Here is a 17,186-nt window from a genome sequence, read left to right as displayed (position 1 = left end):
ATTCATACATATTCAACATAACTTCACGTAACACAACATACATGATAATATGCCGCTATCTCCCTGCATGAAATACGGTGAAGTATACTGAAGTGTATGAAATAAGATAAAAACAATAAATGAAGCAAAATTGCTGGAGGTCAAAATAAGTTTTGAGGACCAAAATAAAAGCAATTTATCGCTAGCCGCCATTTTGGTTGTGTACTTTTGCCTCGAACGCTTTCAGGTCAAAACTGGGAAAAACCAACTCGCATAAATCCGACTTCCTCGAATGCAGCATTAGCTTGATTTGCAACTGTGATGTCATCTTCAGTCGACAGCAAGTGGCAAAATGGCCACTCATTCAGTTGGATAAAAACGGCTAGATTTTGCTTCATAACTCATATTACACAAATGTAATATTAATCAGAATGTCATGTTTGGACTGGTGAGGTCACACATAACATATTATTGTCAAGAAATGTTTAAGGTTGACTTCCACTTTAACATTGTTGAAGGTACTGAACCCCACACGTTTCCTATGCGCAACTTTTTTTTTTTTGGCTAATGTACTGTATTAGAATGGATTACTTACAATAATCAAGAAATCGCACTGCGTACCAACACAACAGTCACAAGTTGAGTACTTATTATCTGCAGCCAATGATGGCCAAGCAGGAGTATCGTCACAAATCATATGAGTCAGGTGTGTGTCTTGACCTCCGCCAAAACTGACTCACCAAAACCCTCAAGTTCAATCAAACCCAGGTTAAGAACCACTGATTTACACAATTGCTAATATAATACATTTCACATGATTGTTTTCAATATAGCGCAAAGCATTCAGCCACCACTAAGTGATGAGTCATCACGGCCCTTGCAGCCAGAACTCACACCGCTCCTTTGTTATCGAGGAGACTCTTCTTGCGTTACTCTCCGTAATAGGTGGATCATTTTCAATTGTGCATCAATGTAGTTGCAGAAGCAATGACAGGAAGAAAGTGACGACATCGCCTGAGTAGTTTTGCACACTCCCAGCTTTATGACAGAGCAAGTGGGAGGGAGCTTGAGTAAAACAAATTAGGAAGTAGTCACAAAATACAGAAGCTTCATGTAATAAAATGATCAAATGTTCTTTTTCCTCCAACGACATTTTTTTTTTTTTTTTTAATCCCAAAAAGCATAGATTGAGATTTTAACATCCACACATCTCATCCAGATCTGGAATACCAACAATTTTTTTCTTTTCTTTTAACTTTGTAGCACTCTGAGAAGCTGAGACATGAAGAAGCTGAGGCATTCTGTTACAGAGAAGTTTTGTCATCTTTATTGATAATAAATTTGGTAACAGAGTTCTTCATTTTTATACGTTCACCCATCCTGGAGAGTCATAAAAGCTGTGCTACAGGTTAATAATATTGCTCGTTACATTTATCCACAAGTTTTTTTTTCCCCTCTACGTTTTTGCCTTCACTAACAAACAAATGGAAATCTCCATATGTACAATGTGAAAGCATATATCTTTTCAATAAGCTTTGACATTTGAGTGGAGCTGTGGAATGGTTGTGTCTACAGAATTAATCATGCAAAGGATTAGATCAGATGCATGGACCACCATACTACTGAGGTTCATCCCAGGGCATGAGGCTCAATGGGCAGGCCGGCCTGGGTGGAGGCCCTAAATGTGCGTTATGATGCTACTTGCAGCTAATAAACTTTCCTGCTGGTGTAGCGATACTTCTAGAAAAAATGAAAAGCTGTCGACTAAAGATGATTACAAATTTGCAACTCAGATCTTCATCAGGCTATAGGCTCAAAACAGCAGCGCCTGCAGGCTGAATTGGGGGGGGGGGGGGGTCATTGTCATGGAGATGCTCTTTGAGTGTGACAACAAAAGGCATCCGAAGTTGATAGTGACGAAAAGCTTTTGGAAGCCCATGAAAATGACATTTCATGGAGCTGGTCTTAAAACAACATTATGTATTTTTAAGCAGACTCTTAAAAAAAAGCATTTACATGATGTGAAGCACATCAATACTATCACATGACTCATTTATCAAAGCAACAAATAAAACAAAACAAAAAAAATCACTTTTATCTACTGTTTGTGCGACAGTTTGTGATTCATTATTTAATTGATGACATTATTTCCTCCATTTGCGCAATGAGTATGCAGGATCATAATGTCAAACCATGTTGAAACCAGATCTGACTGCACGCTAACTGACACGATAAGATCTAATCAGGTAAGCTTGGCAGTTGTTTCGCGTCTGTTATGTTCACATGGAGTAATGATACCCAGAATTCCTTCTGAATTCAAAAAGTACATGTTCATTCCGAATACAAACCAGTTCTCAATTGCATATTTAGAAACGGATAATCATTTAAGATGTCAGAAAATTCAGATTTGAGAATGTTTCCAGTGATTGGCAACTCAAACAGCTGGTTGCATATGGAACACAATGGAGGCTACAAGGGTGTGGAAGGAGATCAGCTTTATACTATCACTCCCTTTTTGAGGAGCCATTATAAAAGAAGGGGGGGTTGGGGTCATGAAACTAGAGAAGAACAAAGAAGTCAGCTGCTCCTGACAAGTCAGGACAAAAAACACATGGTCCTTTGCATACATCCATTTCTTATTAGGCCTTATTGTACATAACTTTACTGTTGTTGTTGATGTTGCTATTTGGAAGTATTGTTTTTTTTTGTTACTTGTTAGGAAGTCAAAGAGAACAATAATCCAACAGCGAGGCTGTTTCCATTTGGTGTACTGAATGCTAATTAGTAGAGCTGTAGAGGTAATTAAAACAAATGGAAATGTGTGCGAAAGGCCAGGGACTACTGTACAGTGTCGTTTTTGTGTAAAAGTGGTGAGATGTTTTTCATGAAAACATAAAATATATATTTCAATATGAATTAATGAACTAAAACAAACAACATGCAATTGTGAAAATATATACAACTTTTGGGCATATTTTATACCTCGTAGAACGTCATTAATCAAATATATAGAAATACAAAACTTTTTTTTAAACATAAAAATCTTTCAATACAAAACTTTATGCTATTTTTTTCGACCTTTATAGTCTATCATTATTATTATTTTTATTGGAAAGACCCATTGCAAAATTATTGTGTACTACGACATTGTATTGCTTTTCCTTTGTGTACCTATAGGTGCTCACTGAGCTGTTTTACTTCAATATACAGCTTTTAGGCAGTTACTTGTACATTGTAGCACATTATATTTACGTTTTGGTAAGGCCCGACTCCACAAATCCACTTTTCATCCCATGAAAATGAAATATGGTGGCTAGCAAAACTTGGACTGGAGAAGTTAAACTAATGTACTTTGGGCTCACAACTGCTCTTTGTTCTACTGTTCCTCAGCTGGGCGTGCTTGTACATAATGCTCGTCTTTTCCCGCAGGCATCCAGGCCGTGAGTTAGTGTGTTCAGTGAATATACTCATTGATTGTATCATTGTATGTATGTGGCTTTTAAACCGCTATGTGCCTGCTGTCTGGTTGCTTGAGGGGTGGAGGAGGGGCTGTTTCTCTTCACTTTGCTCCTTCTTTTTCTGTACAGTATATCATAAAAAATGAAAAGAAAGAAAGAGTCGTGAATTGTTACTGATTTTATTCCCTTGACACAACTGTCACACATATGATGTACGTGTCATCCTTATACATTCAAATTTACACACAGGCCATATTCACCATTATTGTCTAAGCTGCATCAATTGATTTGATAACAATTCCCGAAGCTCAAAATCGTGAAATAGGAGGAAGCTGACTCACTCAATCAACTTGTTAAAAAAAAAAAAAAAACTCCCCATATAACTCTGAAAAGGTTGGAGATTGCCCCTCCCCCACCCCCACATGGTGCCTAAAGAGAAAAATGAAGAGGAAGAAGAGCAACAGCGCTTCAAAAGGTAGCTTACACCATCTTAAATATAGTTATTAACGCACACTTTGTGACAAGGCACTTAAACATCTCGTTCATAATTACTGTTTTAGCATACAAACGTAATTAGTCGCTCGTTCGCAGCTGATTGAATATTGTGACGTCGGCATGGCAACAAGCACCGGGTAACTAAACTGCAAGTTCCTTAAACAAATGAAAATAAACTAACTGCACGTTCCAAATGAGCAGTTATCGTTTTTGTTTCATCTCATCTGTTGCTCGCAACCACGTGACATCACTCCTCTTCAGAGAGGACGCGCGTGCGCGTGAGGTCAGATTAGGAAAGAAGGAGGAAGGGAAGAAGTGGTTGTGGTGGTGGTGGTGGGGGGCGTCGTGCACGCGCCTCATCTTCTTCCCAACGGCTGACAAAAATGATTGAACAATTTGTTGGGGGCGGAAAGGTGAGTTGAGCGGGACAGACGGCATCAAAGCAAACTTTGAAAAGATCCCTCCTACAAAACAACAAAAGACACTACAGAAGTCGGCGTTTATTAAACCGGAAACGAGAGGTTCGGTTATTGTTTCTTCTTCTAAAAAACAACAACTTGTTGACAGTTAAGTCGTTGTTTGGACTCTGAACGCACCACAGATACGCCTAAAGTAAGTACACGTACTGCAAAAAAAAAAAGTGTCTTTCTAACGTATGTGAGATGCATTTGATTCAGGAAAACATTTCAACATGTACAAAGAGGCAGATAATAGAAACGTAATAGGACGTTTCTTAACAAACGTTTATACTCTGGGCTCAAGTGCCGAATGAAACGAACGGAGGAATGAAGACCATTTTGGCCAGCTTCCTGATTATAAACGTGGCTATAATGGCAAGCGCACAGTGCATACACAAAAGTGTGCGTGACACGAGCCGTGTTGTTCACCTTGGACATGCATGTAACAATAAGAATTGTTTGCTCTTGCTTGACAAGTTTCTGGGGGAAAGTTTCTTGTGGGGCACATAATGTGAATGAGTACTGTATTAAGATGCATGAATTATGTGAGCATGCCCGACTCTTGTCGTTACTTTTGAACGTTTATTGACAGACTAAATTATTGCCAGCGTTTAATGAAGTCATTATTTAAATGAAATATCACTTTGGGTTAGTGGTACCATTCAGTACTGTGCACTGCTCGCTATGCGTTTGTTGTTTTAAAGCAGTGGTTCTTACGGAAGGATTGCATTCACTTGGGGGATTTTGTTTTTTCCGGAGTTTTTTTTGTTTTTTGTTTTTTTTTTAGTAATTTTATATTTCTGTTTTGCTGATTTTTTCCCCCTGTTTTACTTAATATTTTTTCCTGTCATAAAAAAAAATCAGAAAAACGGGAAAAAATTATTCTGAAAAAAAAATCAGAAAAACAGGGGGGGAAATATTCAGGAAAACAGAAAAAAAATATTCCAAAAAATAGCAAAAAAAAAAAAAAAATCATATATTACATACATATATTACAAATATTCATATCCAAAAAACAGAACACTAACTTCTGTTTTTCAGAGTATTTTTTTGGGGACCTCTGAACTCCAAATGACTTGTTGCAGACCACTGACCTGTATATGACTGAATAGCTGATAGCCCACACACGCCAGTGCAAGCCGTTGAAGTCACAGGGCGGCCATCTTGTTACTCCCACGTCGCGAGCAGACAACTGTGTAAACCACAAGGTATACATACAGATGAGACATATGCAACTCGTAGGCAGTTAGTATAAGGCCGGAGGCGGGGTGGGTGTTTTGTTCTGTTTTTTTATTTTTTCTTTCGCTTGTTAAAAAAATAGTGACCACCCCGGCACAAAATCTATCTATCTATCTATCTATCTATCTATCTCATCTTGAAATTCAATTACAATTTGAATGATTAAACTCCACAATTACAAAATTAGCATAATCGTAAACAAAAATAAAAGATTATTAATCAACAAGTGTGCTGTTCCAAGACGCCTGCTGGAGTGGCATGGAGATTGATACTGTTTGAAAATGGGTGGATTGTTGGATGGGTTATATATTGAGAGGTAGCACCAATATCTATCAGTGACGGTTCAAAATTTATTTTTTTTTACATTTCTATCTTTATTTATTTATTTATTTATTTATTTTTAAAGCTGCAATCTTTGGGGCTGCTTTATCTTCAGTTGACTCCGGAAATGGAATGATGGACAGAAGCATGTGTGATACTAAATAAATAATGAATAAGTTTATTTGTGATGTGTAACCGTGGGTGGTTAAGTATTGTGTGTACAGTACAGTGCTTACACTATAACTGGCTGGTCCAGTTACTCCACTTTTGGGCCAAACACATGACAGGTAGCGGGCAGATTGAAATCAAATTAAGATCTACAATTGTAGAAATCAATATTGTCTGCTTTCAGGCTGTCGTTTGATTTTAATTTGTAATTTTTTTTATTTGGTTTATTTGACTGCAAGCAGTTTTCATATCATCACCTCAAGGTAATGAGTCATATTTTGATTTAAAAAATATTTTTTGCCATAAACATCTCAAAATAGCTCAAATGAACAGATCATTCAATTCTACTTATGAAATGAAATTATTAATAGATATAATCTAATTTGTATTTGGTAATTTTAGGAAAGTGTTTTTCTCTTAATTAGGGAATAAATTGGCCAGGTGTCACTCTGAACTTAATTTGAAACTTGGACACATTTTAGATAAAGCGCTTTTGTGTGTGCGTGCGTGTTTTACCTTACTATCGCTCACTTTCTTCAACTTATTGCATTTCTTCTCTCTGCTTATAAGCTGTATTAATACACACACTTGCTGGTTTACATTAAGGTTAATTATTTTGAACATGTGTTGGGAAGTGTTTGGAAATGAGATTATAGGATATATTCAGGGTCTACGTCGATCTATGTATGTCTATTTATATTTACTATGTATATTTCTGTTTATGTATTTATTCTATTGTATGTCAAATTACAAAAACATGTTTTTCAAGCAGTCTCCAGTTTGAGGTACAGTAATCAGTTCTGTCTGAATTTGGTTGTTAGTAAGCTTAATTTCCTGTTTCACTACATTGTTTGGATGGCAGTTTTTCTTTTCACAAGAATTACTGATGTAATGTTTCATGTCATCTTTGACCAAAGCCTTAGGAGACTGTTCTTTTTGTTTGCAGATTCCAAGTAACCGTCACGGCACTGTTGCTCCATCCCACCATGCCAACTCAGTCTCTGCCGTCGTTTGTGGAGAGCCCGGAGGGGCTCACCCAAGACAGTTTGATCAGCAACACCGCCAGCATCCCGGAGTCTGACTCGAGCATGACCCCTCACGCCTCCTACCTCTCAAAGACTGTGGCACAATGCGGAGAGAATGAGTCGACGTCGTGCATGTTCTGCGACGAGACGTTCGTTCACCAGGATGAGGTGGGGCATCACGTTCTGACGCAGCACCCCACCACTTTCTTTGAGCCGACCGTGCTCAGAATCGAAGCGGAGTTTAGAATCCCGGGGCAGAGAGCCCGGGCTAAACCGAGCAGCTTGGTGTCTGATAAAGAGGACGTCCACACCTGTATCGTGTGCGGCCTGGCGTCGCGGGACGCCGGCGAGCTGGAGACCCACCTGAGGAAGCACAAGGACTACTTCAGCTATTGCTGTCATGTGTGTGGGCGGCGGTTCAGAGAGCCCTGGTGCCTCAAGAACCACATGAAGATGCATGGCAAGTCAGGAGCCAAGAGCAAGGCCCTGCAAGACCAGGAGGGCCCTGTCACCGTCAACGGCGTGGTCCAAGAACCCACGTCGGAGCCAGTGGTCACTGCCTACAAAATGTGCATGGCTTGTGGGTTTTTCTTCCCGGACCACAGCAGCTTGGTAGAACACAGTAAAGTACACAATCGCGAGGTCAGGCCTGGAAAAGACGAAGACGCCGAGTCAAAGGGCACTACGACTGAAACCCTGACCAAGCAGAGTTTTTTCCACAATCTCAATCTCAAACCTTGCCCTGCAGGCAAATCTTTGCAACCTGAAAGAATGTCAACATGGATTCCTCAACTAGATCCTTATAATACGTTTCAGGCCTGGCAATTGACCACAAGGGGCAAGATTGCAATTGGTCCTACTACTACGAAAGAACTTGGCCCGGATGCCAGCACAGACAACGAAGACTGCACCTCTGACAAGGAGCAGATGAGCATTTCCGGGTGTGATGGTCAAGGGGACAAAAATATCAAAGAGGTTCCCAGCAGAGAGCTTGGATCTCAGCAGCAGGATGTGGCGGCGATCCTGGAACCGCAACTTCCGCAGCGTCGGCGCCTGATGCAAAAGAACAAAGACATTTATAAGCCCACCGCTTGTATGGAATGCCAGCGAAGCTTTAAGACCTACCACCAGTTAGTACTTCACTCGAGGATACACAAGCGTGAGGCAGGCGGAGAGCAGAGTCTCACCTTGCCCACCGACGGAACGACGTCCAGAGCAGGGTCAGCAGCCTACATTGAGGACGGGACTGAGGAAGGCTTTGACACAGGTATTTATTTATTTGTTTAGCTGTACGCTTGTTTGTGTGCAAGATTTGAAGATTTTCACAGAAGTCAAATTTTGATGCGGATAAATATAAATGTATGATTGAGCTTCTCACTTCTTCCTTTGCGTATATTTACATCAACAACAGCTTTATGGTTTGCGCTCTCAAAAAATGTCTACAAATGACAGTTCCTAGGGTCAGGACGGAGTTAGGAAAGACAGCTTTCAAATATGCTGTTCTCTTTTCATGGAATACCTTACAAAAGTATTTGATCTTGCCTGAACGAACGTATTACACTTGGAGAGTTCAAGGCTATTGTAAAGGAAGGCGCGAAACAAATGCTATTGGACAATATGACTGTTTTTAAAGTTTTAGCAAATTCGTTGAATTTATTAATACATATATATTGCTGTTTGGCTTAAATTTTAACAATTGTGTGTTTGTTGCCCCTGTGGCCAGATCACTCCTGGAAAATAAATTTTTAATCTAAATGAGTTTCTTACCTGGTTAAATAAAGTAGTGAAAAAATAAACAAATTGATATTTATCATTGTGAAAACAAATCAGACATGACTTGTCAGCCGATTGGAACAGTTAGAGTGGAACATGGTAATTCCAAACTTTCGGGGGCAGCCATTTTGCTACTTTCTGTCAACTGAAGATGACATCATAGTTGCTCAGGCAACCACCTGTTTTGTGGAGCTGAGCTGTGATTGGTTGTTCCTGAGACCTGAGCAACTGTGATGTCATTTTCACTCGATGGCAAATAGCAAAATGGCCGCCTTCTGTTATTGATATAAAAACAGCTGCATTTTGCTTTTAACTTATATTCCATTAACAAAATATTAACCATATTTAGACGAGGTGGGGCTGCATAGAACATTCATCCATCCATTTTCTGAACCGCTTATTCCTCACAAGGGTCGCGGGGGTGCTGGAGCCTATCTCAGCTGGCTTTGGGGCAGTAGGCGGGGTACACCCTGGACTGGTTGCCAGCCAATGGCAGGGCACACGGAGACAACCATCCACGCACACTAGCACACCTAGGGACAATTTGGAGCGCCCAATTAATTTGCCATCATGCATATCTTTGGAATGTGGGAGGAGTCCGGAGTACCTGGAGAAGACCCACGCAGGCACGGGGAGAACATGCAAACGCCACCCAGGAAGGCCGGAGCCTGGACTCAAACCCGAGTCCTCAGAACTGGGAGGCGGACGTGCTAACCAGTCATCCACATTTTTTGGGGGGGATTGACTTCCCCTTTAAAGACCAGAGCAAATGTAAAAATATTGCTGCCTGATTTTTTTCTGTGTTTCTCCCATGTACAGTAGTCGCAAATCTAGGAAGGGGGGCCCCACCCACATCTGGCTTTCTTGTTGTCTGTATGTAGGTCTGAGCTCTTTGAGTTTTTATTTCTGTTCCTGTGTTCTCTTGTTTCAGGTGAAGATGGCTCGAGATCGAAACACTGCAGCTACTGTGGCAAATCATTTCGCACGACCTATTACTTAACAGTGCATCTGAGGACTCACACAGGTACATTCATCCCACTTGAATTTTTACAGTAGAAACGTGAAATATGTTCTCATAGGAAATATGTTCCAAGGTCAAAATTGTTTACAATAAAATGTTTCATGCGCCCCCATTAGTCAAACACGGCATTCTGATATTAATATTATGCTTCTGGAATATGGATTAAGCAGCAAAATCCACCAGTTTTTTTTTAATTTTTATCATTCTCAGGGACAGGCCATTTTGCCGCTTGCTGTCTGGTGAAAATGACATCACAGTTGCTCAGGTCAGGTCAGTCACGGCTTGCCTGTTTCTGAGTTTGGTCATGTGACGCTCTGAGCTGTGAAGCTGAGCTGTGATTGGTTGTAACCTGAGCCCTGAGCAACTGTGATGTCATCTTCAGTCGACAGCAAGTGTCAAAACGGCCGCCCACTGAGATGGATAAAAACTGGTGGATTTTGCTGCTTAATTCATATTCCACAAATGCGTTATTAATCAGAATGCTATGTTTAGACTAGTTGGGGCACATCTTGCAAATAATATTTTTCGGCGGGAGTAACTAAAAGTGGTATAAAAATACAAGTCAATACGTTTTCATGGTAGAACATAAAAACAACACGTTTTTTCAATCTAAAATTTGATATTAAGAGACACTGAGGCAAACTTAGAAATCGAGGACTACTACAGACTTCAGTGTTTCACTTTAACATTCTTCAGCCATTATTGTAAAAACCTCTGAACAGTAAAACATTCACCAAATCTCTTGCCATCCATATTTTTACGAGAAACAATGCAAAGAGACAATATTGATCATGTTTGCGAGGTAAATCGTTCACGCAGATCCCTACATTCAAAATGTTTTCAAATTGTACTCATTATCCAGAACAGAGATATGGTACCACTTTAAGTGAAAATAACAGTTTTTGGTTCTGTTATCAAGATCCCATTTTTCTCCTTTGCCGTCACGAAACGAACAAAGAAAAAGCAAAACACACGACAAAACACACCAGGATATTTGTTGTGTTAAAAGTTTGATTGTGAATCAAATAACTTCAGATGTTTCTGTGCATACATTAACATTACAGTGCATACATTAACATTACATTTTTCTCTGTTCATTCATGTTATACTCTCTCTGTGTGTCAGGTGAAAAACCCTACAAGTGCATGTATTGTGACTATGCTGCCACCCAGAGGACGTCCCTGAAATATCACCTGGAACGGCGTCACAAGGGCAAACCTTACATGGAGATCCCAAGAAAACCTGTGATTCCCGTGCCCTCCCCGAGTGACAGGAAAGGAAATTCAACAGTGAAAAGCTCAAAACTTTGGCTTCCTCTGGACATGGGAGAACTGCCGGATGAATTGCAGCGCCTTAAAGGCGATCTTGACAAAGTGCCTGTGCAGAACGATGACGAGCATGAAAAAGTAATTGCTAATCGAGCTTTCAGCCCAACTGAGAACGTGACCATAAAGTGCCCTGTAGCTGTTAATCTGAAGGTGGAGATAAAAGAGGAGAATGGCGAGGCCCCATTAAATCTGTCCTCAAAAGTGTCTCTCTCCGTCCCTGCCAGCACGCAACCTAGAAACGCATTAATTCCATCTGTATGTTCATTCTGCACGTATAAAACCCTGTACCCGGAGGTTCTGACTATACACAAAAGGCTGATTCACAAAGAGCAGAGTGGTGGCGCAAGAAAGAATACTTACAACAAGCAGAGACGCCTCACAGGCTGCCCACCTGCGCTCCAAGGGAAAGACGTCATCCCTCTTGCTGTTATTGACAGGCTCCACCCTCGCAGAACCAAGTCTCCGTCCCCTCCAGAGACGAAACCCAAAGAAACGATGACTTCCACCCTACCTCACGCTCCGAAGCAAATCCGCGCACCACCTGACGTTGGTCCCCAAGAGAGAAAGCATCACAAGCAAAACACGGAGTCGCAGTTGGGTCAGAAGTCCGCTCGCTTAACCGAGCAGGTGAGGATATCCAGCCCGGTGGGCGTGTACCAGGCTGAGCATGCGCCCACCTTCACCAAAGTGGCAGCTGCTGAGAGGAGTTTCCCTGAGAGAAGCGCAGCCATGTGGCAATCTGACGCCGCGCACCTGTTCCTGCCCAGCCAGTTCGTGGGGGTGCCTCATATCGCCGAGCCATCCAGCAAGAAGTTAAAGCGAATTCTACCTGCAGGGGGCATGGACATTGGCTTCAGAGGACCACCACCGGGTGACGGACGCATCAGGCTGCGTCTCCAAGGCAGTGGTGTTCAAGGTACGTCGCAAGGGTCATGTCCGCCCGCGGACATATTTGCTCCGGCTGTTGGAGGAGGTTTGGATGCTGACTGGAATCTGATGAACCTCTTTGGTGCCTGCACCCCCAACAACCTGGCATCTCTTTACCAAGACATCCCGCTGAACCAAAACCACATGGCACTCGCTCATCCAACAGCAGGTACGTATGCTACAGGGTGGGGCTAGCGGCACTCACCTATGATTGTAGTTCTGAAGTCGGACTCAGTTGAGGATTTGTAAATTTGGCCCACTTCTGTTTCTTTACACAAAGTAAAATACAACACAACGCAGTAAATTCTGTAGAGCAAATTTTACTCTAAACAGTATATTTGGTCCCACTCTAAACAGAGTAAAATTTACAGTTGGAAAAGAGTAAAAACTTTTGGAGTAAATTTGACTTATTTTTAGTTTGTGCGAGATAATTTGCCTATCCTATGAAAAAAAACTATTAAAGATTTTTCACTCAGAAATTCTAAGTAATTCAAGGAGAGATTGTGACTAAATTTTACTAGTTTATCTAAAGGGACAGCAACATGAAAAATAAACTTTTTGGAGCTTTTAGCCGTGTTAAAATGCTATTTCCTCACAAAAAAAGATCACCAAAGTGGTGGTGTCCTCCACATTCTGCTCTCCAAGCACCAGCCCCTCCCAACCTGAGAAAATGAGCCTTTATCAGTAAACGTTCTGTCCAAATGAAATCAAAGCAATCAATTATCTTTCACATTTGCAATGCCAAAGTGCAACGCCAATTGGCTGTCTTAAAATCCCAGAAAGGTTCTGGCTGACACTTGTGTAAACTACAAGTACAACTTTGGCGCTGCAGAACCTAACTGAATGCATAGTACAGTGCACATGTGTCAAGATCCGGTCCTCGAGGGCCTGAGTCCTGCATGTTTTCAAGGTTTTTCTATTCCTACACACCTGATCAGGATCATTATCGGGCTCCTGCAGCGCTTGCTGATGAGCTTAACTATGAATCAGCTGTGTTGAACATGGAAAACCTCAAAAACGTGCAGGACTCAGGCTCTCAAGAACCGTATTTTGACACCACTGGTATAGTAGTTAGTGCGCTCTCTCTGTAAGCAGCAAGTACCTGGTTCGAGACCAGCTCAGGTTTGTTTTTTGTTTTTTTTTCTCTCTTCTTCCCTCTCTTTCTTCCCTTCCTTCTCCACGATTTCTTGCTGCAAGGAGTTGTTTTGTTTCAAATGTTTCTTGAAGAATTGGCTTGCGTCAAGATGTGTGGCCATTCAATGAGTGCTCCAACAGTAGTCGGCTCGCCAGGGGCGCGTCAATCACACGGGGAGAGGCGGAGTTTTATTGAACCGGGCGTTTTGCTTACGCGTTAAAAAAGTAACCAGCAAAATACCTAATATTTCATAAAAAAATTTACATCGCCATGGTATCAAAGGCAATATTTAATTCTTAGATGTCTAAAGTTAGTTGTTGGAAGGTCTTAAAATACCGTGGTGTAATCCTTTAAAAAAAAAAAAAAAGAAAAGAAAGAAAAAAAGAAAATAAGTTGCAGACGGGTTGAGGAATGAACTCACAACCTTCAGCCTGGGAGACTGCAACTCTACCACCTGAGCTATGCCACTCCTACTGTGTGTTGGTATATCACTCGTGTAAGCTGGAATCTTCGTACCTCTGAGAATTTAGTCAAAATCTCTCCTTGCAAAATTTACTTAGAATTACTGAGTGAAAAATCTTTAATAGGTTTTTTATGGGATAGGAAAATTCTCTCATACACACTCAAAATACTATGAGTACCTTCGAGTATTGAATTTTACTCTCTTCCAAGTGTAAATTTTGCTCCGTTTAGAGTGGGACCAAACACTCTATTTTGAGTAAAATTTACTCTACAGTATATGCTGATATACAGGTCATCTGACCTCTGTTATCTTATACTGATTCATTCATTTGCCAGTTGGATCAGATTTAGTGCAGATTTCAAATGATACTGTTGATTAATGTCCACACAACATCGGGTTTGAGTACTGTGTTCACACCTGATCAACTGAAGCATACGAACAGAGGAATCGAATTGTGATAGATTGAAAGGGACTGTCTGTGACTGTCTGGTTGCATGTTGTGGGTCTAACATGGCCGATGTTTTCCTCAGGGGGCTTGAGTGTGCTGTTCCAGAAATTCCCACCCATCTTGCCCAGGAGCGACCCCCCGGCCCCCGTCCCTAATCAACACCATGGGACCACTGACAATACAACGTAAAAAGGTCAAAGCACACTGGAGGACTTACAAAATCTTTTTTTGTGTGTTTTTTCCCCACCTATGACCTAACACAAATGGGTCCTTTTGAAAATGTGAATTTATTTTCATATGCTGCTACCTTATTTTGGAGATTGTCAGGTGTTAAGTGTTTTTTGTTGTTGTTGTTAGGGCTGGAAAAAAAATGCACTCCAATATTTGCAGGCCCAGAAGCTTCCATTCCTGTCTGACCAACACTAATGTTCACCAGAGTTTATCACATAACATTTGTGTGTCTTTTCAGTACGTAATAATAATATCTAGCAAACCTTTGCTTTGTGAAATGTTGCTGCTTTGTTCATTAGAGGTGCCCCTCTCCCGATGCACTGACTGCAGTGTTCCTAATGTCAAACCAGTGATGCACAAGGTGAAACTTTTAAGTTGGAGTACATGGTATATTGAGTTTTTTTTAATTTTTTTATTTTATTTTTTATTTTATTTTTTTAATTTAAAGAAGCCCGATGTGCTACTTGGTTGTCTGGTTGACCGAGTGTTGGCACAGTTTGGGTGGTGCTGTTCTTCAAATGGTCCTCGGATTTGGTGGTTACTTTATTATTAGTGCTGTACTTTGTTGTTCTATGACACATTTTCAGTCAGTTTTTCGAGTCTTGCCGACTCTTGAAAGTATTTACTTTCATACAGCAGTTGTTCTTCCCAGCTTGTTATCTCTATTAAAGGCGACTGGGTTCTCAGGGCCAAACAAATGAAACAGCCATAACTACTATCAGCAGAATCCATTTGTCAATGTGAATAAATCGCAGGCAAAGTCAGATTGAATTGATATCGTGCCACTTTGATGTGTTCAGATTAAGTTATGTTTGTTTTTGTTTCAAAACTTGCATAATTGAAATATATTGTTTGAGGTTTATATTACACGTTTAAATAAAAAAAAAAAAGAGAGAGAGAGGCAAAGACGTGCGTGTCAGTTATTGGCTATATTGGTATTACTGGCTGTAGCGACTACTCTTGTCAGGACCATCATTTAGATAGCCTCGTGCTATACCTTCGTAAAATTAAAGTACAGGCCATTTTAACTTAAACCTCTGATCTTTAATCCTAAAAATATTTGTCTGATAATGTGAATGGGGGGAAAAAACAGTACATGCATCATACAGGCTTATGATTTAGGGTTGTACTGTGTTTTGTTGAGCTCAACAGAGACTTGAGAAATCTGCCACCAGAGGGCAATATTTACAAAGTACTGTACTGTATAAAGCTCCATGGACCTTCAGGCCAACTCCGTTGTCGCTAAAGAGTATGGTGCAGACCATTGATTTTATTTTATATCGTGTTTGCTTTAATACATATAAATTGCCGTTGCCCGTCTCTGCCTCCTCATGGGGTGTCTCTGTTTTGGAGTCTCCTATGTGTCACCAGGTGTTGACAATCAGGCTTCAAACGCTACCCACTGAGTCACTACTGTCCGACTCTAGGATCTTTCACTATGATGTCACTCGTTTTCAGAGGTGGGTAGTAACGAGTTACATTTACTAAGCTACATTTACTTGAACTTTTTTGGGGAAAAAATACTTCTAAGAGTAGTGTTACTACACCATACTTTTTACTTTTACTTCAGTAGATGTGTGAAGAAGGAAGCTACTCTTACTCCGCTATATTGGGCTGCACTCGAGTCGTTAGTCCCCGTTTTATACATTAGAGTTACCGTATTTCACTATTTCTATGACAATTAGGGTCACTTAAAAGTCTTAAATTTTCTCAATAATCGACGGCGGACTTAATAATGAAATGATTCTTTTGTGTGCATCAAGTTACAAAATCTTTAAATGTTGTGCGACTTCGGTAAATGCTCCGCTTGATTGACGGTGTGGGAGCATTTCCGCATACACATTGCGCGGCCCTAGTTGGGGACTGGCAGGCAGAGAGAAAACGAAAATGTCGACAAAAAGATGATGTCATGGTGCTTTTGCTTTAAAAAACAAAACAAAACAACATGGTGACTATCTGGAAGGCAGCTCAAGAATACTTTGACGTGGTCACAATGACATGGAATTGAACCCACAAACTTTGGGTTGCGGGCCGACCATTCAACCACTGACTCACAGCAGCCTGCTAAGCGGTGTCGACCCATTGCGTCCAACTCTCGATGAAAACACCACCCAGGCTGACTACTAGTGATGACTACACCTAGGATTACATAAAAAAATGTATGTTGATGTGATGGAATATATATATATTTTTGCACATTATTTAAATCAGTAGTGGGTTTTTTAATTTAATCAATTATTAGTTCACCAATAAAAATAAACACTGGGGCTTTAAATGTACAGTTAGTGATCCCTAGCGCCATCTGATAGTGAACTAATCATTCATTTTGAAAACCGACTATGTCAATAGTATACAAAAAAAATGTATCACACATGTAATTTGTAAATATATATTATTGTTGGTAGTCGCTTATTATTTTACATGCTGTAGTTTCACCTTACTAGAGGTGCTGGGGCCTGCAGGTTGTGTATAGCCCAGTATAAGCTATAGTATACTGTATGTCAAACTTAGACCTAGAGCACACACTGTTTTTTTTTTGTTTTTTTGTTTGTTTGTTTTTTAAGGCTATTTTTTGCAGAATGAATGACACATTCGATCAAGACTGAGCATCGTGTAGGCAACAAATGACTGTGGACAATCTTCATCACAATGAATACTTTCAACTTTGGGCTTTTTTTTTTTTTTTCCCTTTTTGCCCCTCCGTCACTCCCCCTTCC

General features: G+C 40.6%; 1 protein-coding gene across 6 annotated transcripts; it reads left to right on the top strand.

The window, feature by feature from the left end:
- Positions 1 to 3,847: 3,847 nt before the first annotated feature.
- On the top strand, positions 3,848 to 14,736 carry znf217 (zinc finger protein 217). 6 transcript variants are annotated; one of them, XM_077512820.1, is made up of 6 exons: positions 4,229 to 4,345; positions 5,432 to 5,598; positions 7,065 to 8,410; positions 9,848 to 9,940; positions 11,063 to 12,361; positions 14,321 to 14,736. In XM_077512820.1, the coding sequence occupies exons 3-6, from the start codon at positions 7,105 to 7,107 to the stop codon at positions 14,425 to 14,427; spliced, it is 2,805 nt and encodes a 934-aa protein (XP_077368946.1). In that variant the 5' UTR covers positions 4,229 to 4,345; positions 5,432 to 5,598; positions 7,065 to 7,104; the 3' UTR covers positions 14,428 to 14,736. The 6 variants fall into 6 exon arrangements, with proteins under 6 accessions (XP_077368940.1, XP_077368946.1, XP_077368942.1 ...); XM_077512819.1 differs by having other exon boundaries at positions 4,243 to 4,544; positions 5,476 to 5,598; XM_077512818.1 differs by having other exon boundaries at positions 4,243 to 4,544.
- The last annotated feature ends 2,450 nt before the right edge of the window (positions 14,737 to 17,186 follow it).

The sequence above is a fragment of the Festucalex cinctus genome, chromosome 2 (assembly GCF_051991245.1).
Source record: "Festucalex cinctus isolate MCC-2025b chromosome 2, RoL_Fcin_1.0, whole genome shotgun sequence".
Lineage (NCBI taxonomy): Eukaryota > Metazoa > Chordata > Actinopteri > Syngnathiformes > Syngnathidae > Festucalex > Festucalex cinctus.
This window is presented reverse-complemented; position numbering and strand designations above follow the sequence as displayed.

What these genes read in the sequence shown, in the direction of transcription:
- znf217 (XM_077512814.1), top strand. Translation starts at nt 3,860, where the DNA reads ATGGTGCCTAAAGAGAAAAATGAAGAGGAAGAAGAGCAACAGCGCTTC. An exon ending in TGAGGAAGGCTTTGACACAG is followed by an intron (nt 8,411 to 9,847) that starts GTATTTATTTAT and finishes CTCTTGTTTCAG; the next exon opens with GTGAAGATGGCTCGAGATCG. An exon ending in ACTCGCTCATCCAACAGCAG is followed by an intron (nt 12,362 to 14,320) that starts GTACGTATGCTA and finishes TGTTTTCCTCAG; the next exon opens with GGGGCTTGAGTGTGCTGTTC.